The following is a 27,827-nucleotide window of genomic DNA, read 5'->3' as shown; positions in this document are numbered from 1 at the left end:
GGGGACTGGGCTTGTAAATACCAGAGGCTCGCACTCACTGTATATAAAGGCAGTGATGCAACCCCGAGCGGTGTTCCGCAAGTATTCGAAAAGCTGGAGAGACTCGACTGGTGGATATAGAGAGGCCGCCGCTTCTTCCGCAGCTGAGATTCGCCTCCGTCCCGGGGCAGGGCGTTAGGTAAGTGCCCCCTCTCAGTGCCAGCAACTCGACCCCCTTACCCCCAGCACCAGAGCCTGGTGACAGGGAGCCGGGGAAGCCCGGGCCAACCGGGGGATTGATCAAGAGTGATGGCCACACTTTCGTACTTTTTATTGTTTTGTTCCGCCTGAGTCGAAAAAATAGCCGAGAGTCCAACTGGGTCTGGGATCTGGACGGGTTCGTGCACCCCAGCGGGTGTTTTGTGTGTGGGATCCGTCCACAAGCGGGAATCATGAACTCAGGGAGTGATTGCTCCATCTAGCACTCAGTGGATAAGGAGGCTCTTGTTTTAACCAGGTCTTTCTGCTTCGCGATAACTTGTTAATTTTGAATGAGCTTTCACTCTTGACAGATCACTGTGCGCCAGGTTCTTAAGCGGGCTTTTCCTTCTTCTCTCACTTGCTTTCCCCCTGGGGAAAGAAAATGTGGCAAGTTATCATTTTCATCAGTGCCTTCTGGCTGTAGAGTTGTTATTTTAGGGGTTTGTGAACAGACCCCTCCCCATTATAAAGTAACCCGACGGCCCCAGATCTGCTTAGTCAGAAGAGCAACGTCAGTGGTCAGATGACATTGGAGGAGGTTTCTTGTAAAAAGGGTTGAAGTTCCCCAATCGTTTACTGGCTACAGTTAGTTCCAAAGTTCATAAGTTGTACTGCCCGTATGTGTACACATGGTGGAGACGTTGAGGATAGCACATCTGACAAGTGGGGCGGGCTTTACAATACTATAGATCATTAAAGAGGTTATAGCTGGGTGCTTGGGGGCTGGGGTGTATCTCAAGGTAATCAGGAATCGTCAGCATGGTTTTATGAAAGGGAAATCACTTTTGGTCAACTTATTTAATTTCTTTGAAGGAGTAACTTGGTCCTCTTGCATTGCAGTGGTAGTGCCTCAATCCCTGCACCAACAGGCCTGAGTTCAAGTCCCACCTGTTCCGGAGGTGTGTAATAACATCTCTGAACAGGTTGATTAGAAAAATAAGTTAAATTAAAAACAAATGAAAGAGTAGCTTGTGTTGAACTAAAAGGGAAGCCTGTCAATGTACTGTACTGGATTTCCTGAAGACACCTGACAAGGTCATATAGTCATCATAGAGCACCTGGCCCATATTCCCCCATACCCTTCCTATTCATATACCCATCCGGGTGCCTCTTAAATGTTGCAATTGTATGACTTCCTCTGGTTATAAAAGGTTATTGCATAAAGTATGGTGTGGATACATCAACAGGTAGTGAAGATTGACCAACTGATTGGAAAGATACAGAGAATATGCATAACTGTGTCTTTTTCTGCTCAGCAAGATGTTGATGAGTGAAATCCTACAGGAGTCTGTGTTGGGGTCTCAGTTTTTTACAACTTATATCAATGAATTAGATGAAGAAAGCATGGTAACTAAATTTATAGGTAACACAAAATAGGTAGGAATGTATGTTGTGAAGAGGACATTGCAGTCAGATATAGATAGGAGAAAGTGAGGACTGCAGATGCTGGAGATCAGAGTCAAGAGTGTGGTGCAGGTCAGGCAGCATCCGTGGAACAGGAGAATCGACGTTTTGAGCATAAGCCCTTCATCAGATATAGATAGTTTAGTTTGAGTTAGTGGGGAAAATCGTGGCAGTTAGAATTTAACATGGGAAAATGTGAAGCTGTTCACATGGCTTAATCAAAGCAGAGAGTGCCTGCAGAAATCCAAGGTGTAGAGAGATCTGTATCAGTGCTCCTCAAACTTATCTTTCTGTGACCCTGTTTCAAAGCTTGAAAATGATCACAGACCCTAGGTGAGAATAGAGAGAAGGAGGATGAGAACCTGAGTGCCGGGGTCACCGGCACAGTTGACATGGAGATCATTACCCCAAAGTCTAAACTCGCAATCCGACTTGGGGTCTTGACTCCCACTTTGGATCACTTTAGTCAAGGTGATCTAGTGTATGAGTCACAAAAGGATAGTATCAAGGTATAGCAGCAATGAAGAAGGCTATGGGGCTATCATTTATTACACGAGGAATTGAACAGAAAACTAATTATACAAGGCATTAGTGAGACTATATTTTGAATAATGTTTATGTTTTGATCTCCTTATTTCTGGAAATTTATAAATACATTGGAAGAGATTTAGAGGTTTACTGGAGTGATACCTGGAAGAGCAGGTTGTTTTATGAAGATAGGTCAGACATACAGACTGGGTTTGTTTCCACTGGAGTTTAGAAAAATGAAGGGTGACTTAATTGATATATGTAAGATCCTGATTTGTCTTGATAAAAGTGAATATGGGCCAGGATGTTTTCCTTTTGTAGTTGAGTCCAGAGCTAGGGACCAATGTTTAAAAATTAGTAATTGTCCTTTCAGGGCAGAGATAGAGGGAATTTCTTTCTCTATGATTGCTCAACTTTGAAACTTTCTACCTTGGAAGATAGTAGAGATGGACGTCCTAGAATAATTTTAAGGAGGTGAGGTGGATAGATAATTGTTAGGCCAGGGAATCAGATGTCATTGTGGGTAGATAAATATGTGGAATTCTGAGTAAATCCAGAATTGAAAGCTGCCATGATAAAGAAAGATAGTAATATATCTGTGAATTTGACTAGTACATGTAACTGAGACTGGTGACTGATTTGCTGGTGGATACTGAATTCTGACTTGATTGTTTTGGAAGCCCTCACAAACATAGTGGCAATGTTGCTTCTGAGTGATTCAGTTTTGTTTTCCACACATTTAGTCATCCTAGTTATTGGAAACTCCCAGTGATGACACCATATGTGCTTTGGAGAATTTAACAGATAGTCCATAAGTTTCCATGTCAAAGCATAGTGCAATTATAAGAAAGGAAGAGAGACTGCCATTTATATAATATCTTTCACAACCCTGGGATGTCCCATTTTGGTTTTACAGATCAGTGAGTACTTTTGGAGTGCAGTCACAGTTGCAGTGTGAGATATTGTATCAAATTGCAAACAACATCGCCCATAAGCAATAAAGTGATAATAATCAGAAATTTATTTTGATTAATTTGATTTGAGGGAATACAAATCAACAGGAGATCAGACGTAATTCCCATGCGATTCTTCAAAAGTGTGACAGGATCTTTTACATTCACCCTAGAAGAGAGACATGGTTTTGGTTTAGGATGTCATCTAAAAGACAGTAGCTCTGTCAGTCCAACATTCCCTCTATAATGCATTCAATTGTCAGCTTGAATTTTGTTCTTAATCCTTGGAGTGAGACTTGAACCCATAACCTTTGACTTAAAGACCATAATGCCACCAACTAAGCAATCGTTGACATGTGCATTGTGAAAATATTCGTTCAGTTAACACAATTAAATGATTTGAAAATGGGATTTTGGTGGGAAAGGGTTGTACTTGGTGAATGGTGGAATGCCAAGTAATATATTTGCTGGCGTGCCACAAGAATGTTCCAGTGTTTAAGATTCCACTTTCTACCTTTTTTTAATAATACTCCATATGCTCTGACAAAGACATGAATATTTCTAGCTGATGTTTGATTATTGTGTCGCGTTATATTTTCATTTTTACATATCATCATTACAACACTAATAATTATACTATAATTATAGGATTTATAGCTACATGCTTCATAAGGAAATACTTAATTTATTCAGTTCAGCTTTTACTTTCTATTCTGTAGAAAGTTAAACACTGAATGCAATAACTGTGTAGTTTTCTAATTTTCTAATTTTCCCACCTCACAAAATATAGAGAACCTTGTGATATCATTTTTTTTGTATTGCGGTAATGTAATTGTAGGAAAATTAAAATATCTACCTTTCTATTAGTCTTTTCACAACTTCGTACATTCTCCTCCAGGTGCTCTGGTTTCCTCTCACAGTCCAAAGGTGTGCAGGTTAGTTGGATTAGTCATGCGAATCTGCCCATAGTGTCCAGGGATGTGTCGGTGAGGTGAATTAGCTACAAGAAATGCAGGGATAGGGTAAGGGGGTGCATTTGAGTGGGATGCTCTTTGGAGGGTCAGTGTGGACTTGATGGGCCGAATAGCCTGTTTTTACACTGCAGGGATTCTATGATTTCTATCAAAGATGCTTTAAAATCAATGATGTCATTTTGAAGTTAACCTTTGTAAGAAACATGACAGCCAATGTGCACACAGCAAGCTCCCATAAACAACAATGTAATGGTTCGATAATCTGTTTTAGTGATATTGATTTCATGATGATTTTTGCGTGAATGCCAGGAAGGAACTCAAGCTGATTTTCAAAATAATCTTGTGCCCACTAGAGGACAGAGAGGGCATCAGTTTAAAGTTTCATCTGAGAGATGGTACCTTTTAACAGTGCACTACTTCCTCAGTACTGTAATAGTACAAGAGCCTAAATTGTTGAGTACAAGTCACACAGTGGTTAAACTGTCCTTTTACATCTGAGGCAGGAGTGCTACCATTGGCTGACATTATGGAGAATGTATGGCTATCATGATCAAATTTCTCACTGTATAGCATGTAAACTCATGGAATGCCCTGTGGCAATTCACTCTAGGTTCTGAAAAGTGAGTCTGCCTCAGATTATCCTAGGAGGATAAATTATTTCAAATGATTGAGTAACAGATGAAGCTAGCTGTTTCAAGCTGCTATAATGTACCAGCGACACAGATGGTGTTTGCCACCAACAAGATGCTGCCATCAAACCAAAAAGATGTTCTGCTTATCACACAAATAAGCAATGTGGTATGTGAATTTTAGTTCTGATGTGATTCCATCACAGTATATACATTATACTGGCAAATTGTATCAAACAGCATGTCCCTCTGCTGTTCTTAACAAGCAATGTATTGACCATAGCCAATCAACTCACGCTTGCAAAACTCATCATACTGTATCTAACATTGGACATGTTTCTCTAATTGGACAGCATTTGTTGGATAATCCTGAATGTGAGGGGAATTATTCTGACCAACAATTTAGGATTGTCAGGGTGAAAGTGAGGAGTGCAAATGCTGGAGATTAGAATCGAGTGTGGTGCTGGAAAAAGCACAGCAGGCCAGGCAGCCTCTGAGGAGCAGGAAAATCAACGTTTTGGGTGAAAGCCCTTCAGGAAATTTAGAATTATCAGTCAGGCTCTCAGTGTGGTACACAAGCATGTACTGCAAGCTATGAATATAAATACACAAGTCCCTGTTCTTTGCAGACTTAGAGAACATGTACGTGCACTATACACATATATAAAGAGCTGAAAATGTATTGCTGGTTAAAGCACAGCAGGTCAGGCAGCATCCAAAGAACAGGAAATTCGACGTTTCGGGCCGGAGCCCTTCATCAGGAATCAACTATACACATATAAAGTCAACAAAGCAGGTGACAACCATGCACTGGTTTGTTTTTCAGGGCAAAGCCCTGAACAATCAGAATCCAGCTGCCTGTTTTAAAATTTGGCAAAGCCTCATTATTCACTCTGTATTGCCATTAATGGGTGCATTTGCCATGGCAATGCTTCTGCCAATCAGAGTCCACATGACAACCAATCAGCACTCTTCTGTCACAGAGTATAAATGTTTGTCTCCTCCCCTTCAATTTGTAATCTTGTAAAGTGTCCTGATGAGTGCAAGATAAAAAGCTTTGACAAAATGACGGTTTTCACCTGGTTGAAGATAAACTTGTAAATCAATAATCCTGGAGTGACCAGTTTGACTGGACTGTGAAATGTCAGAATAAAAAAGCTATGTTGCCATTGTTATTACAGAATAATTGCATCACATATTTCAGAGGTGTACTGTAAGCAAGGAATTACCATTTGTCAGTGGTGGGGAATGTGGTAAACTAACGCCCAGGAGATCAAGAACTTAATATAATTAAATGTAATATACAGTGCAGTCCTAATTCAAGATCAACAGAAGAAAGGAGAAATCATAATTCATAATTACGATCAAATGCCATTATCAGTGAAGCAGTCATTCCAATTTGAATGTTTTTTGAAATGTCTTTTAAGATCTTGATTGTTAGTTTACAAAAATAACACAAAGCTGGTGCTCACTGATTAGCACTGCTGCCTCACATTGCCAGGGACCCAGGTTTGATCTCCATCTCAGGTGACTGTGCAAACTCCACACAGACATTCTCCTGTGTCTGCATGGGTTCCCTCCCATAATCCAAAAGACGTCCAAGCCAGGTGAATTGGCAATACAAAATTGCCGAGTAAAAAGTGAGGTCTGCAGATGCTGGAGTTATAATCAGAGCTGAAAATGTGTTGCTGGTTAAAGCACAGCAGGTCAGGCAGCATCCAAGGAACAGGAAATTCGACGTTTCGGGCCAGAGCCCTTCATCAGGAATCAACACATTTTCAGCTCTGAATACAAAATTGCCTATAGTGTTAGGTGCATTAGTTGGGGGTAAATGTAGGATAGGGGAATGGGTCTGGGTGATTTACTCATCAGAGGGTAGGTGTTGACTTGTTGGGCCAAATGGCCTGTTTCCACGCTGTAGGGAATCTAACCTAATGCATTGTTGTGGGTTAACAGCAAAGTAGGACCAAGGGTTAATTTCTTCTAGTTAAATATGATCTTACAGGGGATGAGTATTACTGCCTTTGCTATTGCCAATCTTTTAAATGCTGATGTGTTCGGTACAGGAAATTCCATAAACTGTAGTCATTATCTTTTTATGAGTAATAGTGGGAGAGGAAAAGTACAATTTACTGAGTCATTGTCAGTTAGTAACCGAGTTTGAAGGTCAAAATGAACTTTGTGATTGTATTTTAAATTTAATTCAACCCAGGGCTTTGTGTTTCATATTAGGATTTGATGAAACCTGTTGTATACATGACAAATCTGCCACACAAATTAAAGTTCCTATTTCATTTGTGGTTAGACTAAAACTGTCACAGCTAAATAAACCTCATTGTCAAAGATTTTCCTGACAGCTGATTGAATAGCATTTACAACTGGCCATTGTTCTAATACTTGTGTGCTGTTGGTGTGTTTGTGTGTATGCAATAAATGAGAAGCGAATGTGGTTATTGTAGTTACCTGGAATTCTGTGACAATGGAATAAGCATATGCATTAAAATAGAAATGTAATGCATAGATACTAGCAATTGAAAATAAAATTTTTAAAATGTGTGAAATTTGATTTGGGGTTGGAACCAGACAAATAAGTGAACATTTTTGATAGTACTCTTTATCAGACCACTTATGATTTTTTGCCTCATGATTTTTGCAATTGAAAAAAAAAATCCTGTTTGCATTAGCTAGTACATTCTGGCAGAGATTGAAAACGGAATTGAATGTTGTAATATAGCACTGAATTTTCACATAGGCTTTAGGATTGTGACTTACTAGCAGTGAGACCAGAGGCCCAATCATGGTGGAGGTGGCCTTCTAATTGATGGCCAACAGTTTTGGAACCTCAACAATTCCACCGGAGGAAGTGGTCACTTCTGAGGCAGTTTGTTAAGGGGATGTGGACATAATTGGCTGGGCAGCATTTATTGTCCAGCCCTAATAGCCCTTTGAAAGATGGTGGTTTGCAACAGTTCAGGTACTAAAAGAGCAAAATGGAGATACTGTCAGAGATGTAGTTACAGGTTTTTGGTTGTAGGAATTAGGGCCATTAGGCCTAGTGGAGTAGAGGGGAAACTCCTGCAATAAAGTAGGTTGGGTGGCAAGTCTGACCTTTCCTGCCTGTAATCCTATCATTAGTGCATGGAAACACCAGCTTTGGTCCCATGATGTTCCACAGGGAGTTTGCCTCCATTGAGCTGGTACTCTCCTCAGACAGTAGCAGGCCACTTCACCTGTTAGGCTACAGCATCACCCTAAATTGGAACCTTCCAATGTTAATTGACTGTCTACCTACATAGAATGGACAGTTAAACCACAACCCAACCTGTATCAAAGTAAGTTCTGTAGTGGCAGGAATGCATTGTGCAGTCTTCCCAATGCAGCTCCCTTCTACTTTCCCAGCCAATTTTTCCTCCAAGCTCACAACATGGGGACTGTAAATTCAACCTACAGATTCAGGGAAAACACAATAGAGAAATAGAATTGGAGACTAGCAGTTGCATTCTTTTTTTAAAAGCGCAGAGAAGATCTAATGAAAAAAATTACCATGGAGATGTAGTAGATAAAGATAATGTAGTAATAAAAGCACGCTAGAGATAGGTGTTTCCTTTTGGAGATGCAACACAGTTGAGTGATATGGCCAGAGCATTTCCAAATTGCTTTCCATGAGGTTACATTTAAACTGGGTTTTATAAAAGGGAACCTAGAGCATAGGAACAAAGAAATATACCAAGACATTCAAACCAATAAAAGGGTAATTTAATTTGAACAACACCCAGCATTTTAAAAAGTCTTTTATGTTGAAAAGGTGGAGCTATTGGGAGTATTTCCCCAAAAACAAAAAGTAAGAAGAGATTCTGTGGAGTCGTACAATGTTATGGACAATTTCTATAAGGTAAATAAAAATGACTTATTCCTCCAGTTGGAAAGTTACTGACTAGGGACCTTTTATGTTGAAATAGTCATTGAGAGAAGAGAGGCTATGAGAAATTGTTTTAATCATTTAGTTGTTGGAACATGTGTTCTTTTTTGCAAAAAGAGGTTGAACGAAAAATAACTCTGCTGACAAATGGTTTTTTGGGAGAAGAACATAGGAACGAGATTAGCTATAAGTTCAACAAAGAGCCAAAGGAAGAATGTTCAGCAAATCCTTTGCTCTCCTGTAAACTAACCTGGTCACACTACATTGTGTATAGTATCAACAGCATCATTTGAGTTCCACTCAAAGCACCAGTCATGGTGTGATAATGATGGTATAATGCAATAACATCACTACACGATGACATCATTTTGGTAATGCACTTGTTTGCTGATGAGTAAGAAAATGCACAGCTTAGAGACTTTAAATCCCTGCACACACATAATCAATTTGTGGTAAATATCAGGTAATGTTACAGTAAAGACTCCAAATAATTTAGAACATAAACAATGCAACTTGACTCAATGGGTAAATAAAATAAAACGACTGTGGATGCTGGACGCCTCAAACAAAGAAAAACAGAAATTGCTGGAAAAACTCAGCAGGTTTGGAAGCATCTGTGCAGAGAAAACAGTTAACGTTTCAAGTCCAGTGACCCTTCCTCAGAACTATTTGAAACATTAACTCTGTTTTCTGTTCATGGATACTAAACTTGCTGAGTTCCTCCAGCAGTTTCCATTTTTGTTCGACGTAATAGGTCACTGTTTGTGCTCCAAATGATTGGACTCCCACCTACTATTTCTGACCCCATCAACATAACCTTCTATTGCTTTTACCATAACAGCCTATTTCCCCCTTAAATGCATCAATGCAGGTCACTCAATTACCTCTTGTGGTAATGAGTTTCATTCTACTTTGTGTAAAGAAATTTCCCCTGAATTCCAATTGGATTTATAGGTGACTGTTTTATACTTGTGATCCCATTTCTGCAGCCATCCCCTCCCATCCCACCTCAGTGAGTGGAACCTCTGTATACATTTTAAAATGAGTGGCAGGCCAGCCACTTGGCTCTGCAAGCTTGTTCCACAATTCAATAAAATCACAGCTGATCTGATGTTTAACTCAATTCCACATTCCTGCTTAGCCCCAATAAGCTTTGATGCCCCCTCCCCTCAGGTAATCAAAAATCTGTCTACCTCCACCTTAAAAATATTCAGAGAATCCATCTCCACTGCCTTATGAGAAAAAGAACTGTCAACCTTCAGAAATAAAAATTCTCCTTATTTTGATCTGTCTGACATGGGCGACCCTTTATAAATGGCAGCCCTTATTTTTAAAGTTGCCCCTAGTTCTAGATTCTCCCACCAGAGAAAACATCCTTTCCATGTCCACCCTGTTTCGGATCTTTGATTTCAAATAGTTCCCAATAGTTTCATGCTTAGTATTTAAGACAGAGATAAGCTCTTGATAAGGGGATCAAAAGTTATGGGAAGAAGGCAGGAGATTAGGATTCAGAAACCTATCAAACATAATTTAATGGCACAGCACACAAGTTAGGCTGAATGGCCTAATCCTGCTTCTGTATCTTATGATCTTGCTTTCTGTATCCCTTTTTGAATGAATGATTTACAGAAGCTACCTTCCAGTCTTAGGGAACCTCCCCAAATCTAATGATTTTTGTAAAATTAAGACCTGCACATCAACTATCTCACAGGTCAATTTTTTTAAGACCCATGATGAAACCAATCACACCCAGGGGCTTGACAATTTGTAGTTCCACCAATCTAGGAGAAAGTGCGGACTGCAGAATGGCTCATTCCTGAAGAAAGGCTAATGCTCAAAATGTCGACTCTCCTGCTTCTCTAATGTTCCCTGACCAGTTGTGCTTTTCCAGCACCATACTGAGTTCCAACAATCTGCCAAGTATTACTCTCCTGGTGTTAGTAGTAATCATGGGTTCCTCTCTCCTCCCAACTCCTGACTGACAGCAATTTCTGAGATGGTTCTTGTATCCTGTATAGTGAAAGCCAAAGCAAAATATCTTTTAACTTCAACTGCCATCTGCTTATTTACCATTATTGATTCTGCAAACTCATTCTATGGGATCAATGGTCACTTTGTTAGCTGTCTTTATTGTACAGCTGTTTGAAGTCTTAATGTTTTTATATCTTTATATAGCTTTCTCTTTTGGTCCAATTTTCCTCCCTTATTCATTGGGCAGAATATATTTTAAAAACTAAACAATCATCTGACTTGCCATGCATCTTTATGCAATTTTCCATTTTCTTTAAGTTTAATATTATCTTAAAGTTCCTTTAATTAAACACAGATAAGGGGTTCATTCCTTGGAATTTGTCTTTCTTGTTGAAATGCATCAATTGTATCCTTATACAAATGTTTCCCTAAACATCCACTACTAACTCTATTGAGTGACCCCTTAGCTTAAATTGCTTAGGTCAATTTTGCTAGCTTGATTTTCATGCCCTCATAATTGTCCTTTTAAATTTAAAATTTTAGTTTTAAACACACTCTTCTCTCCTTCAAAAAGCATATGTTCTGGTAAGTGTTGCCTAGGGGCATCTTCACTGAGATGATGAATTAAAACTATCTTCTTGGTCAATACTGAGTCTAGTAAAGCCTGCTGCCTGGTCATACTGGAATATGCTGTTGAAAGAATCTCTCCTGAAAACCTTTTACGAATTCCTCATCTAAGCTATCTGTGCTCATTTGACTTTCCCAATCTAAATGTAGACTAAAATCCCCCGGTAATCACTTAATCCATTCCTTACTTAATCCTTTTATAATTAAAGACTTATTTCAGTACAGTTCTCAGTTCCCCTTTCTCAGAGAAAAGACCTTAAGCCCTGTTCAATTTCTTCCCAATTATTGTAACCTCTGACACTTCTAGCACCATCCTTGTAAATCTCTTTTTGCACAGCACATTCTACAGTAATTCAAAATCCATTTCATAATTTGGAAACCAAAACCACACGAAATAGTTCCAGCATGGTTTACTCATGTTCTTAAACATTTAACATCTAATGTCCAGAGGTGAAGTAAACTTGGTTACGGGGTGTCAACTCATTGTAGCAAATTTAAGGTTATTGCTGTACAAAGAATAAACAGTTTGACTCATGTTGCTTAGCTCATAAAATGTAACTTCTGCAACAGGAAAAAAGATGAATCATGTAACAAGTGAATAATCTAAAAGAAATGTTTGGTTTTACTGGTAATTGCTATAGTATTTGAATCCAGAAGTTTCATAGGCAGAATTATCAGACAAAAAAAAAAGTGGATAGGAGGTACTGCTTAAACTTTATGGAAATGTTCCCTTCATGAGTTCCACAAAAAGAAAATTATGGTCACTGCTGCCAGATCATCATTGTGGAAAGGAGTCTCTGGAAGATGGCCTGGGGCTGTAGCTGTTGGCAAAGTAATTCTGGTGGGGGAGTAAGCATTGGAGATGTGACAGTATTCCCAATGAGGTACTGGAAATTCCCCTCCAGGTTCCTGCTCAGGATTGCTCGAAGTAGGAGGCCTGTGCGCCCCTGTCTTCAATTTGTTCACGTGTGGGCACTTAGAGTCATAGAGATGTACACCATGAAAACAGACCCTTTGGTCCAACCCGTCCATGCCGACCAGATACCCCAACCCAATCTAGTCCCACCTGCCAGCACCCAGGCCATATCCCTCCAAACCCTTCCTAATCATATGCCCATCCAAATGCCTTTTAAATGTTGCAATTGTACCAGCCTCCACCACTTCCACTGGCAGCTTATTCCATACATGTACCACCCTCTGCGTGAAAAAGTTGCCCCTTAGGTCTCTTTTATATCTTTCCACTCTCACCCTAAACCTATGCCCTCTAGTTCTGGACTCCCCCACCCCAGGGAAATGACTTTGTCTATTTATCCTATCCATGCCCCTCATAATTTTGTAAATCTCTATAAGGTCACCCCTCAGCCTCCGATACTCCAGGAAAAACAGCCCCAATCTGTTCAGCCTCTCCCCATAGCTCAAATCCTCCAACCCTGGCAACATCTCTGTAAATCTTTTTCAACCCTTTCAAGTTTCACAACATCATTCTGATAGGAAGGAGACCAGAATTGCATGCAATATTTCAACAGTGGTTAGCCAATGTCCTGTACAGCCGCAACATGACCTCCCAACTCCTGTACTCAATACTTTGACCAATAAAGGAAAGCATACCAAATGCCGCCTTCACTATCCTATCTACTTGCGACTCCACTTTCAAGGAGCTATGAACCTGCACTCCAAGGTCTCTTTGTTCAGCAACACTCCATAGGACCTTACCATTAAGTGTATAAGTCCTGCTAAGATTTGTTTCCCAAAATGCAGCACCTCGCATTTATCTAAATTAAACTCCATCTGCCACTTCTCAGCCTATTGGCCCATCTGATCAAGATCCTATTGTAATCTAAGGTAACCATCTTCGCTGTCCATTACGCCTCCAATTTTGGTGTCATCTGCAAACTTACTAACTGTACCTCTTATGCTCACATCCAAATCATTTATGTAAATGACAAAAAGTAGAGGACCCAGCACTGATTCTTGTGACACTCCACTGGTCACAGGCCTCCAGTCTGAAAAACAACACTGCACCACCACCTTCTGGCTTCTACCTTTGAGCCAGTTCTGTATCCAAATGACTAGTTCTTGTATTCCGTGAGATTTAACCTTGTTAACCAGTCTCCCATTGGGAACCTTGTCAAACATCTTACTGAAATCCATATAGATCACATCTACCAGTCTGCCCTCATCAATCCTCATTGTTACTTCTTCAAAAAAGTCTATCAAGTTTGTGAGACATGATTTCCCACGCACAAAGCCATGTTGACTATCTCTAATCAGTCCTTGCCTTTCCAAATACACGTACCTCCTGTCCCTCAGGATTCCCTCCAACATCTTGCCCACCACTGACATCAGAACTCACTGGCCTATAATTCCCTGGCTTGTCCTTACCACCCTTCTTAAACAGTGGCACCACATTAGCCAACCTCCCGTCTTCTGGCACCTCACCTGTGACTATTGATGATGTAAATATCTCAGCAAGAGGCCCAGCAATCATTTCTCTAGCTTTCCAGAGTTCTAGGGTACACCTGATCTGGTCCTGGGGATTTATCCAACTTAATGCGTTTCAAGACATCCAGCACTTCCTCCTCTGTAATATGGACATTTTGAAAGGTGTCACCATCTATTTCGTACTTTCTATATCTTCCACATCCTTTTTCACAGTAAATACTGATGCAAAATGCTCATTTAGTATCTCCCCCACTTTCTGCGGCTCCACACAAAGGCTGCCTTGCTGATCTTTGAGGGGCCCTATTCTCTCCCTAGTTATCCTTTTTTCCCTAATTTATTTGTAAAAGCCCTTTGTATTCTCCTTAACTCTATTTGCTAAAGTTATTTCATGTCCCCTTTTTGCCCTCCGGATTTCCTTCATAAGTATACTTCTACTGCCTTTATACTCTTCTAAGGATTCACTCGATCTCTCCTGTCTAAACCTTACATATGCTTTCTTCTTTTTCTTCACCAAACCCTCAATTTCTTTAGTCATCCAGCATTCCCTATACCAGCCTTTCCTTTTACCCTAATAGGAATGTACTTTCTCTGGATTCTTGTTGTCTCATTTCTGAGGGCTTCCCATTTTCCAGCTGTCCTTTTACATGCGAACATCTGCCCCTCAATCAGCTTTTGAAAGTTCTTGCCTAATACCATCAAAATTAGCCTTTCTCCAATTTAGAACTTCAACTTTTATGCAAAAGGAAATTGACTGAAGTGGGTAACTGTATCCGATTCCTCCTTGTCCCTAGCATTGATCAGAGCTGGGAACTCATTAGCCCATTGGCCTCATGTGATCTTGGTCCCACCATCAAATTCAACCTGGCAGGAACTGCAAGGTACCGCCCAAAAGGAACTGAATAGTTTCAAAAGTCCTCTACATCAGAATGACTATTGCATGATGAGGATCCCTTTAGGTAGTGTTTCAAATTAGCATTAATGATGTGATTAGATAGACACTTGAACAGATAGGGAATAGGAGCAAATGGATCATGTGTTGTCAGATAGGATTAGTTTAGAATGGCATCATGGTTGGCACATACATGTGGGCTGAAGGACCTGTTCCTGTGTTTTACTATTGAATGTTCTCTGTTCATTTCCAAATCGTTGCTTACTATTTGAGGGTGTCTCTTGAACCACCAATCACCACAATGATGTGCAGGCCACTATAGAAACTCTTGCAGATATTTTAAGTGTGATCAACTACTTAATGCTCTTCTGGCTGGTCATCGCTTATGCTGGCTTCAACTCCTTTACTAAAATATAATGAACATGAGCTAAACTAGCTTAAGGCTCCTCCTGATCATCTTGGAGGTTCTTTAGCATTAAAAATATTCAGTGAAAACTACCACAATGTTCTTTCCACTTGGTATGATGCCTTGTTCCCTTACATGTTATATCCTTTTAACATTGACGACAGCTCCACTTTCTCCCTCTATTAACTACCCTATCCTTTCCAAACAACATATTGAAATTCAAAATTTGAGCCTAGCCACAGCCTAGTGAGGCTATTAATTCAAGGTTTTACAGTTACACTGTATAATCTTCTGTCAACTTAAAGCTAACTTTCAATATCCGTATAGAAGCATTTAATAAAATAGCCTGATGATGCAATTTTGTCCCTTGATTAAATTCTTTCCTGCTGGGTCCAATGATGAGCTTCATTAGTTTTAGTTATGCTGCCCTTTGATTTTTCTCCCTTGCCAGTCTGATAAGTTTAAAGATGTTCTGAATGTTTCCCTAGCAATAGCATTGAAACATTCGAGTTAACTTGCTCAAGTGAATCCCATCCTTACTGAAAAGCTCCAATCTTTCAACAAACTGATTCCATTTCCCAGTTTTTTTTCTTCTGCTTTATCCTGCTTTGTAATATAGTTTATGAAATTCTTAATTCTGCTGTTCTAATTGGTAAAATCATGCTTGGTCAATAGGAGGTCTGAAACATTAACAGAACAACATGCTCAATGATGTTATTCCATCTTTCTATGGCTATGAATCATGAGCTATTTTTACAGTATACTGTTTGTCCCACATGGATCTCAACAATAGTCCTCTTAGTACCCTCTACATTACCAACCTACTCTATTACCTATGTCAGTTATCCCAATTCCAGGGAAGACTTGCCCAGGAACATGTAACTCTTCCTAGCAAGGTCTCTAATTCAAGAAAGTCTCTCATAAATAAGGTGATATCATTTAACCTTTGCATTCTTGGACTGCCAGCTTTGCTTTTCTGTTTCTGTGCATTTGACTAAAAGTGATTATATTTGGAGCCAACTACTTGTTCCTCCCCACTCTTTCTTCTTCTGGACTGCACTTTCTTAATTCATAATTTCTAACAATTAGAGGAACAAGAGCAGCAGGTGGCATCACTCTGCAAGTTCCCCTCCATGTCACATGCATCCTGACCTGGAACTATATTGTCCCTCCTTCACTGTTGCTAAGACACCATGTTGGAATTCTGTTCCTACTATCACTGGATGTGCCTACAAAAGTTGGAGGAGGCTAACCAGTATCTTAAGGACAACTGGGAGTTAATGCTGACCTAACTAGTAATGCTCACACCCTTTGAACATATTAAAATCAATCTCTATTCAATTGCATGCAGCTATGGTTTTCAGCTGTTATTATTATAAAGTTGACATTTACTCTTATTGAAGGCTTGTATGTTGCCAAGGGAGGCTTACATAGAGCCAGAGATAGCAAGACAGTTTCATTGTCTATGCGGCGGTGATTGACAGTACTTCTTTGGTCTAGGTATGGTGTTATTCAGGGTCTTCCTGTCACAATCGTGACAATTGCTACTTGCGGTGGGGCTTCTATAATGTAAGCAAGGCCCATGGTTTGAATGTACACCACTTTCACTATAACAGTTATGTTAAGTCTGTAGTCTGTCAATGTCCCCAGCAGAACAGATTTTTAAAATTCAGTCATGGAATGTGGACACTGCAGGCTAAGTCAGTACCAATTGCACATCCCCAACTGTCCAGGGAGCAGTTAAGAGTTAATCCCATTGTACTGCCTCTGGAGTCACATGAAGGCCAGACCAGGTAAGGACAACAGATTTCTTACCCTAAAGCATATTAGTGAACCAAATTGGATTTTATGAAAATCAACAGCAGTTACATATTTGCCTTTATACTAGTTTTGTTTTAAATTCCAAAATTTCTTAATTTTGACCCATGTCCCCAGAGCAATAGACTGCGGGTTTGGATTACTCATCCAGTAACATTACTTACTACACCACCATCTTCCAAAACAATATGCAAAGAAAGTGAATTTAAAACATTAGAGGGAGAGAGAAACTGCAATCTTGACCTTTCACTGTTTTTACTATGATTCTGTATGAAGGTGGTGTCCACTATCATCAGAAAGTTTTACATTTGATATGATAAAGTAGCCCAAACTGTCATTTAAACAACAGAACATTATCTCCAGATTATTCAGTAAACTCAGTCTTTGGTATTGATATCTTTAAACTATTAAGAATCTGTTGAAGTGTATATTATGGTCATAAATTGTTCTGGATAGGTATCAATCTGTAGTGTTGCAGACTGCTGGAGAACTCATTCTGTTGATATTTGTTTTGAATGCCAAGTGTAATGAACTGCAGCAGTCTGTTGATTTCACAGCTATTTACTGGCAGACATTTTAATTAACTGTCATTCACGTCTGCATGCTAGTGTTATGTCACCTTCCTGTTGTTGGATTTTGCATAGCACTGCAGGATCGAGTGATGTTGATTTATTGCTGCGAGTGCTTATGGGTAAAATTAATAGTACTGTTTGCAAATGGATTCTTCCAGTAAGTTGATCTAAGTTGTTTGAAGAAAATCACCATGATATAATTATATACTGGGACATTTGTACTAACAGCTGAAGAATATCTGATAGAATGTTTTATTTTCTCTTTCCATTTTTACAGAAGATTAGTAAATTACTTTGGATGAACTTTGTGTGATGTGATCTTGTCAGTAATCTGTTACAATTTGTACTTATTTATCTATAAATCAGGCCACCACTTACAGGGTGACAATGCCATTCTAAAGAGAAGTGGAAATTTGGAATTTTGTTGTGTTTTGCGGACCTGACAATAAATAATTTGCTAGTGCAGAAATAAACTGTAGGACCATAATTTTATTGTCTGATCAACAGTTAGATTTGCAAAATTCAAACTACTCTCCTGTTTTCACATCCTGGTGAGGTACCAAAGGACTGGAGCGTGGCTAATGTTGTGTTGTTGTTTAAGAAAGACTGCAAAGAGAAGCCTGGAAACTATCGACCTGTCAGTCTGACGTTGGTGGGCAACTTATTGAAGGTGATTCTGAAAGATAGGATTGACATGCATTTGGAGAATTAACGATTGATTAAGGATCATCAGTATGGCTTTGTGCAAGGAAAATCCTGTCTCCCAAACTTGACTGAGTTTTTTAATGAAGTAACCAAAAAGATTGAGGGCAGATGGTAGATGTTGTTTACTTGGACTTTAGTAAAGTCTTTGACAAAGTTCTGCATAGTTTACTAATTAGTAAAGTTGGATCATATGGGATTCAGGGTGAGCATGCCAATGGGATACTTATTAGGAGACAAGGGGTGGTGGTGGAAGGCTGTTTTTCAGCCAGTGACCAGTGGTGTTCCACAGGGATCAGTCCTGGGTCCACATTTTTTTTGTCATTTATATAAATGATTTTGAGAATATAGGAGGCATGGTTAGTAAATTTGCAGATGACACCAAAATTGGTGGTGTAGTGGATAGTGAAGAAGGTTATCTATGATTACAAGGAGATCTTGTTCAATTGGGCCAATGGACTAAGGAGTGGCAGATGGAGTTTAATTTGGATAAATGTGAAGTCATGGCATTTTGGTAATGCAATCAAGGTCAGGACTTGTACAATTAATGGTAGGACCCTGGTAGAACAGAGACCTAAGGTTCAGGTACACAATTCTTTGAAATTTGCATCACAGGTAGACAGGGTGTTTAAGAAGGCATTTAGCACATTTGCCTTCCATTGTTCAGATCTTTTAGTATAGGAGTTGGGGACATCTTGACGAGGTTGTATAGGACATTGGTGAGGCCACTTCTGGAGTACTGTATGCAGTTCTGGTCTCCCTGTTTATAAGAAGGGTATTATTCATCTGGAGAGGGCTCAGAAAAGATTGTCAGGGTGTTGCCCGGAATGGAGTGTTTGAGAAATAAAACAGTTTTGAAATATCACCTAAGTTATGTGCTCCAGTTTCTCAAATGAGGCTAGGGCCCCACAACCACTAAATCTGAATTCTGCTACCAAGCCAAAGTTCACATTATATACAACCACTGAACATTGCCTTTGGACTCTTGAGATTGACTGCTGGAACTTTGGCAGAAACTCTGCATAGGCAAGTAACTGCTGCTTTTGCTGAACTTCTGATGGAAGTACGAAGACTGGGGGAGTTGTGGCAAGAGAAGTGCATCTCTGAAAATGAGACGTTATATAAATTAGTCACAATTTTTTTGAAAACTTCAGTTGCGATATCTGATTAACCCTGTCTATAGCCTTGATTTTTAACTCTGATCAGGATTGAGGTTGGAATGAGTGTGAAACCCACATGCTAAAATCTGGAGAGATTTTATCTCTTTGATTTTTGAAAAGAAATTTATTTTTATCTGTTAGGATCTGACACCTGACTACATCAGACAGTTGGAGTTCACTGAATCCCCAAACTTCAGTGCCCAATGTTTTTAGCTCAGGTGCATGTGTAAGTATTTACTGCTCCAAATTACACTCAATCGTGACATTGACTGGTTCTCTGCTCTCAATGATTATCATACAAAAGAGAAGGGGAGAGTTAGTGATTGGTGATTGACGAGATGGAGAAGATTTCAGGGTTTCATTCTGAATATAACACTTCTGCCTCCATAAATAACAGTTGCCACCATGAGGATTGTTTTCAACTAGTTAGAACAATATGATGCAATGGGGTGTTTGTTTGTTTATTTATTCCTTCCTTCCTTAGGGAACTTCCTGTTCCTATCAGGTGGGTTTCTGATCTTGGACACTCCAGTGCGTTTGTGATTAACTTTTACAATCAGGGTGAAGTGGCTGACTAGGAATGAAGGGTGAGGAATATGAAGTGAGGCAGGAGTTCTGAGAGAAGTGGTGAATGTGTAAACTGTCAAGTGAGGGGAACATGGTACTAATGGTTTCTGTGAAGGGAGCAAGGAAAAAAAATCCTTGTAATGGGAATGGGTGGATGTGTTTATCCCACATGGATTTCAAGTGGTTCAAAAAGATGACTCATCGCCTTTGAGAACAATTTGTGATTGGTAGTAAAGGCTGGTCTTGCGAGTGATGCCCACATCCATGAACAATATTTTTTAAAAAAGCCTCCCTCCCTCTCTTCATGGAATTTACTTCAGTTCCCCCTTCTCTGATCTCCCTTCTCCATCAATGTGGAAACATGTTTGGCAACACGGTATAGAGATTCTGAATGTATATATTATGGATAAACTATTGAACTGTGCTGCTACCTTGAAGTAAACAGTAAGCAAACACATACAGGATTATTTTGTCCTTTTGTATTGTACCCAATTCCATTTACTCACTACCTGAGCATGATGTCAAGCAATGTCATGAGCGACACATGTAGAGATCAATGAGATATGTTTATAATGAATTCAAACTTATGTGTCTTTGTAACTCACTGCCCTAACTGCTAAAAAACATATTCCTAATTGTGGTAACGATTAGGAATGGAAGCGGAAGTACTGTGTATAGAATGCAACCCTAAGATCTGACCAAAAACATTCCTAGTCGATCATGTAACAGAATGAATGATTAATCACTGAGGCGTTGACAGGACTACATTGAGCAAGGGTTCATACTGAATAGTCAAAGAACAGCTGTCTTCTAATCTCATAGCCATAACAGATTTTCATAAAACAGTGAAACGTCACATCTTCATTGGCATCTCCCTGTTGCTTGGATATGTGCAATATTTTCAAATTGGCCTTGAATTGATTCTGGATAGTTCTACACGGTGCCAATTCCAGATTAATTCTTGAGTTACAACAACACTTGCAGGAGAAGGATATTCATTCCTGAGTGAACAAAAGGGTAGGCAACTCTGCCAGCATTTACACAACACTTTATAATGCAGACTATTTCAGAAAGTTACCCAGTAAGAGCAGACTCAATTGTAGAATTGCATGATACAGGGATTCAAACACTTACATATTTTTAGTTTGAGAAACTGAGATTGAGTTCAGTCAAGATGCACTAAAAAGCCTTTTACGGAGGGGGACAAACCATAATATAGAGCCAATTGACAAAATGAAAATCATTCCGTCTTTGCATTGGTTTTACTGTTTTAATTTTGGCTTGTTGTTTGAGATTACCATGCTGAATAAACAGTGGAGTCACTGAGCTTGGTCCTCAGTCTGTGCTAAGTCACCAAATTTTGGACAGTGCAGTGAAAAAGGTGCAATAATTGGCCAAGGTTACAACAGACACAATCATGCAAGGAGATTTGCTCTCTTGCCTTGCCCCCTGCAGGTGAAGTGCTGTCCATCAAGCTACATATAACCAATTCTTTCTCTCTAAGCAAGAGAGATGTCTATGGACCCTTGTGGTCTAGTGCTAATTACTTTTTTAATTACTTAAAAGGTGAGTGACCTTCACATTTAATGCTCACTCTGACTGTAGTCACTATAGCAAATAATACAGACTGGAAATGAACATGGCTTTTCAGAACAAACAGGGCTGATTTGAATATTGTTGCCTGATGGCAGATAATTCATCCAAACATTAAGATCTGTTTCTCTTCAATGCTTTTCTTTAGTTATATATACAACTTCTTCAAAAGCTTTTATCGTAGGAACAGCTCATAAGTATGCACTTCTAGTGGGCAGCCTCGCTCAATGAAAGTACAAACCTGGATGTTATCCAATTGTGTTCATTTTAATAAATGGGAAGTCAGTTCTTTCTGCAGTGGATGAGGATACGTGCCAGAAATGCATGAGGAGAATTTACAGTAAAGTGGGAGGGAAAAGTTGAGAGTAGTGCCATATGTGCTTTTCTTCCTGCCTAAAACTTTGTTGCAATTTTCCCTGAGCCAGGTTTGAGGCCCTCTAGGTCCCACTCTTTGGTCTGTGGCCAAGAAATTTGGGGGAGGGAGGTAATCTTCCTTTTCACCTCGGGTCCATCAGCCACTATCCTCCAAAAGTCCACTGATTTTTCCCATCCCTCAATCATTTATATTTTAGAAATAGTTATGCAAGCTTCATATAGCAACAATAATAGCAATTTTTTTTAAAAAAGTAGTAGTGTTACACATGGAGTAGAATCTAAGTTATGGTCTGGTCTGGGATTTTCCATTTCACCTGGGTGTTTGGGCTGGATAGACTCAAAGTACTTGCCCAGAGAGTGGAGGTGAGAGACAATCAGTTTGAGGCTACGTTTGGATATTTCTGAATAGCATATTCTTAATCGACGTAGGCGCATGTTGGTGAAGTGAAGAGAGAGACATAAGCTAAGAAAAATGCTGAGAAACAAATATGTGGAAACTTGATTTTAATCCAAATGCCTTGAATAATTTCACCATAATTTTATTCTTTTTCAGCCAGTACCATGATGCTCCAACACATAGGACAATCATCTGCATCAGATGTCAGTACAGCAGCAGTAGTTCCATGTATTTCGCCTTCAATGTCTTTGGTATTTGATGAGTTTACAAACATTACCCCTTTAGTCAAAGAAGAGCTGCGATTTGCCATACAAAGCAAACGGATATCAAATGGATCCTCAAGCTTGGATTATTTAACAGCAACTGAGAACTCAAGTGAAACAGTAGAGAAAAAGGTATGCTAATTAAATGTATAGGTTGGAAATACTAAAATTTTACTATAATGTGAACACTAAACCTAAAACGTTGCAACAGTGCAAGCAAATAAGGATCTTACTTAATTTTAGATTGTAAGGCATTGCCATCATTTTACAAATCTGAGAAAGTGAGTTTAGATATTCATTCTTTTAGGTGACACCACAGGAAGATGAACGAAGAAGACGGAGGAGGGAAAGAAATAAAATAGCAGCAGCTAAATGTCGAAATAAGAAGAAGGAAAGGACGGACATATTACAAAAAGTAAGTCGCTCAGGTGCACAATTTCTTTGGCCTGAGGTATGGGTGATATGGAAACTGCACTGTTCTGATTTGACAGAAACAGTCTATCATTACCTACATGGCCATAGCATGGGAAAATTGTCTCCTTAAAACAACTGTGCTGTTCACATTGTTTATTGTTTCCAAAGCACGAATGTTTAATTAGCCAGGAAGATGTTATTCCTTACATAAAATGACCTTGTTCCCACAGTCTTTCTACATTAGATGTAGCATATGGACTATTTGGCATTGAATTTTGCGATGTGATCTTAGGTTTCAACTGACTGAAGTAGAATTGAAGAAATGTGTAATTAATTTCTTGTGGGGACATTTATGAGGAAAATGAAACTGAAAAATAATTTCAAAAGGAGAAAGACAGGTAGGTTTAACAGGTGTCAATGATGGAGCACAAATGTCTAAAGGCCCTGTCTGAAGACACATCTCATTTTTGTCATTTAGAGGTATTATTAATTCCCAGTTAACTCTAATTGTGGTGCCACTTCCTGGACAGCTACAATCTATATATGCAATGAATGATCTAAAATAAAATCCTACTGGATGAGTTGGCTACTACAAGTAGAAAACTTGCACTCTGTGTTATATCCCGTGACAGAAGTTGAAACATAGCCTTTTTTTAGTTATCTCCTGGTAAAGAGGTTATTTTTTAAGGTATAGGTTTGATATCCAGACGTTTCATTACCTAGCTAGGCAACATCATCAGTGGCGACCTCCAAGTGAAGCGAAGCTGTTGTCTCCTGCTTTCTATTTATATCTTTCTCCTGGATGGGGTTCCTCGGATTTGTGGTGATGACATTTCCTGTTCATTTTCTGAGGGGTTGATAGATGGTGTATAGATCTATATGTTTGTTTATGGCGTTGTGGTTGGAGTGCCAGGCCTCTAGGAATTCTCTGGCATGTTTTTGCTTAGCCTGTCCCAGGATAGATGTGTTGTCCCAGTCGAAATGGTGGTTTTTTTTTCTCTCCGTGTATAGGGCTACAAGGGAGAGAGGGTCAGGATTCATAGCAGAAACGGTAATGCAAAGACTAGAACAAACAGCCCTACCAACCATCAAACCAAAAATCTGGGTCCGCTATGTAAATGACACCTTTGTCATCACAAAATGAAACAAGATAGAGACTTTTAACATCAACACCTTCAGAGGCATAAAGTTCACCAAGGAGGAAGAAACCGACAACAAACTCGCAATCCCGGACATCAGTCGAAAGAACGGACAACGGAGAACTACAAACCTGCATATATAGAAAACCACCAAATACTTAACTACACCAGCAACCATCCCAACACACACAAACGAAGCTGTATCAGAACACTATTCCAACGAGCCACCACACACTGCAGCACAGACGAACTTCGGAAAACAGAGGAAAACCACCTATACAATGTATTTAAGAAGGACGGATACTCAAAAAATACAGTCCGCGGATTCCTCAAGAACAAACCACGAGAAGAGGACCAAACACAGCCAGAAACCCTAAACACCTTACCATACATCAAAGAAGTTTTGGAAATGACAGCCAGACTACTAAGACCCCTCGGAATCCTAGCAGCACACAAACCCACCAACACTCTCAAACAAAAACTAACAAACTTAAAAGACCCAGTACATCCAATGGACAAAACCAACATCGTCTACAAAATTCCATGCAAGGGCTGTCAGCAACACTTTGTAGGACAAACAGGAAGAAAGTTAGCCACCAGGATACACGAACACCAGCTAGCCACAAAAAGACCCTCTCTCCCTTGAAGCCCTACACACTGATGAAATAAAACCACCATTTCGACTGGGACAACACATCTATCCTGGGACAGACTAAGCAAAGACCTGCCAGAGAATTCCTAGAGGTCTGGCACTCCAACCACAACGCCATAAACAAGCACATAGATCTAGATACCATCTATCAACCCCTCAGAACAAACAGGAAATGACATCACCACAAACCCCAGGAACCCCATCCAGGAGAAAGATATAAGTAGAAAGCAGGAAACAACAGCTTTGTTTCACTTGGAGGTCGCCACTGATGATGTTACCTAGCCAGGTAATGAAACGTCTGGGTATCAAACCTACAGCTCAGCGAGCAAACCTACACCCTAAACCTCAACCTGAGCTACAAACCTTCACAAACCTTGCAAGTTATTTTTTCTTAACTAAGTTTTCTAGCTTCCCTGAACTGAATTAATTTATTATGTTCCATCAGCATATTGTTGATCACTATTACTATAGTTAATGGTGATTTCTGCCAAACTCCATGCTGTCTAACTATTGCATTTGGAGATTTCCCTGCTTAATTACGTGACATTTACTTATTTAAGTTGGAATTAAAAAAAGAGACATTGGATAAAGTTGGAGCAGGTGCTCAATAGGGATAACCATAAAAATGTAAAACAACTGTGGCGCAGTGGTTAGCACTGCTGCCTCACAGCGTCAGGGACCTGGGTTCAATTCCCGACTCAGGCGACTGACTGTGTGGAGTTTGCACGTTCTCCCCGTGTCTGCGTGGGTTTGCTCCGGTTTCCTCCCACAGTCCAAAGATGTGCTGGTCAGGTGAATTGGCCATGCTAAATTGCCCGTAGTGTTAGGTAAGTGGTAAATATAGGGGGTCTGGGTGGGTTGCGCTTCGGCGGGTCGGTGTGGACTTGTTGGGCCGAAGGGCCTGTTTCCACATTGTAAGTAATCTAATCTAACTATTTTGAATAAAATAACATATCCCAACAGACACTTTACATCCAAAAGAAACTGGTTGGAATGTTTTCTTAACGGTGAAGGATTAGAAACAGTGGAAGAACAATGGGGCTTTGGTGAATGTGTACACAAATCACTAAAAGCTAAATGGCAAATACAAAACACATCAAAAAAACTAAAGGCAAGGAAATAAGGTACACTCAACAGTGAAAACTCTTGCACTCCGCCTTTTATCTTGTGATTTTACCGACAAGCATACTAAGATGAGTCCAAAATAGGTTTAAGGTGACAAGGGAAAAATGTAAAAAGAACTTGAAGGACAACTTTTTCATGCAGAAGGCGGTGTGTGTGTGGAATGAGCTCCTGGAGGAAGGGCAGGTTGGTATAATTACAACATTTTAAATGGCATCTGGCTTGGTACAGTAAGAGGAAGGGTTTAGAGGGATATGGACCAAATGCTGGCAAATCAGACTAGATTAATTTAGGATATCTGGTTGGCATGCACGAGTTGGACTGAAGGATCTTTTACTGTGCTGTATGACTCTGACTTTAAGCTGAAATACCTGTACTTATGCTGACTGTTGATCAAATGCCATCCAACAGTGTCTAATATTCATTTTTTACTTTAAAATTATCCTCACCTGAGTATCTAAATAGCCACATGTGGCTATGGTGGCTAACTTGTTGCATAAAGATAGCTTTAGTTGAAGCTCCAAGTTCAAGCTATCCACAAGCTCCAACATATTGTCAAAAATATCTTCACAGCTTTGTCAAGTAGGCTGTTTCTTTTTGTTGATTAATTTTATTGTCATGTGTAACTAAGTTTAGTGAAAAGCTTTGTTTGCAAGCAGTACAGGCAGATCATAGTAAGTAACGACATACAGGTAAAAGTGTAGAACAGTTACAAGAAATGTTAGAGATAGATCTGCTATAGGGAGTTCACAAGGAGTCACCTCGTGTTGGCGCCATCTTGAATCTTACCATTCCACAAAAATCTTTATCTGCCAATATTGAGTACCCATATTTGTCATTCTGAGGCCTCTGTCACAGGAACAATGTTTATTTGTAAGCATGCCATATCCACTCATCAGTAAACTAGTCCAAATGGACCTTTAAATGGTACAATGTAATTGGAAATCTGGCACTTGGATAGTTTTGGGACGTCTTTTGGACCACATTACCTGAGAGGTTAAAACAATCAAAAATAGAGAATAATGTTCTGATAAACGTCTCCAAATCGAATTTTGTTGTATAGAATTCTGTATGTCAGTTTGATATTTTATGTCAAGTAATAGGATAAAATTTCAAGGTAATAAATTTTCAGTTAATGAACTCTAACACAAAAGGTGAGAATATATTTTGCAGTACTTCAGTGTGTAGTTATTGCATTTAATATGTAATTTTAAAAAATCATAACTGCTTAATTGAGAAATTACTGAATATGATCTCTTATCCCCTAGGAGTCAGAAAAACTGGAATCTCTGAATGCAGAATTAAAAGCACAAATAGAAGAATTAAAAAATGAGAAACAACAGCTGATATACATGCTGAACCTGCACAGACCTACGTGTATAGTCCGGGCACAGAATGGGAGGACTCCAGAGGATGAGAAAAATCTTTTCATTCAACAGATCAAAGAAGGAACACTACAGAATTAGGTCATAAAAGAAGTGAATCATGGATCCACAGAGTCCGTCTCCTTGGAGGCGCCAGGAACAGAAGTAGCTCCATGTTAGTACGTTACTAACTTGCTAGGAAAAGACTGTTCATTAGTCAGAAGAGTTTGCACTTTCAGCATAATGGATATCTTTTGTTTCACCATTAACTGTTGAACCTGGAAAAGTGCTGCATTAAAATCGCATGCAAACAGGAGAAAACACATACTTACTCTCTGCCTTGACATTAGGCTGCACACAATGATTTTTTTTATTATTGACGCAGGCGTCGTGCCTTTTATTGTCTTTAATTGCTCTTGATGACTGTTGATGTACCAGCATGCCAGTCGTGTTTATGGTATAGTTACTTTGGGACAGTGTGACACACTTACTCCTTGGAAGCTTTAAGTCAGCTCTGCAGCATTTATGCCAGTTGTCTAGGATGTTATTGCAAGTGTGTTACATGAGTTTCAGAATTTAAGCAAAGTTACCCCAAGCATGTATGTTCAAGTACTCGAGATTTTATTGGAGTGCTCTAACTTTTTTCTACACTGTGATAGTTGAAGTGTGCATTTGATACATTTAGTAATAAAAATATTGTCATAACA

The 27,827-nt window shown here is 39.5% G+C and overlaps 1 protein-coding gene across 1 annotated transcript; it reads left to right on the top strand.

Annotated features, from left to right (window-relative positions):
• On the top strand, positions 1-27,827 carry atf3 (activating transcription factor 3). Its single transcript, XM_060830903.1, has 4 exons — positions 1-178; positions 22,323-22,561; positions 22,737-22,844; positions 27,025-27,827. Exons 2-4 carry the CDS (start codon positions 22,331-22,333, stop codon positions 27,220-27,222), a joined length of 537 nt encoding a protein of 178 aa, XP_060686886.1. The 5' UTR covers positions 1-178; positions 22,323-22,330; the 3' UTR covers positions 27,223-27,827.

This window comes from Hemiscyllium ocellatum, chromosome 10 (genome assembly GCF_020745735.1).
Source record: "Hemiscyllium ocellatum isolate sHemOce1 chromosome 10, sHemOce1.pat.X.cur, whole genome shotgun sequence".
Taxonomy (NCBI): domain Eukaryota; kingdom Metazoa; phylum Chordata; class Chondrichthyes; order Orectolobiformes; family Hemiscylliidae; genus Hemiscyllium; species Hemiscyllium ocellatum.
This window is presented reverse-complemented; position numbering and strand designations above follow the sequence as displayed.

What these genes read in the sequence shown, in the direction of transcription:
- atf3 (XM_060830903.1), top strand. Translation starts at nt 22,331, where the DNA reads ATGATGCTCCAACACATAGGACAATCATCTGCATCAGATGTCAGTACA. An exon ending in GTGAAACAGTAGAGAAAAAG is followed by an intron (nt 22,562 to 22,736) that starts GTATGCTAATTA and finishes TCATTCTTTTAG; the next exon opens with GTGACACCACAGGAAGATGA. An exon ending in GGACGGACATATTACAAAAA is followed by an intron (nt 22,845 to 27,024) that starts GTAAGTCGCTCA and finishes CTTATCCCCTAG; the next exon opens with GAGTCAGAAAAACTGGAATC.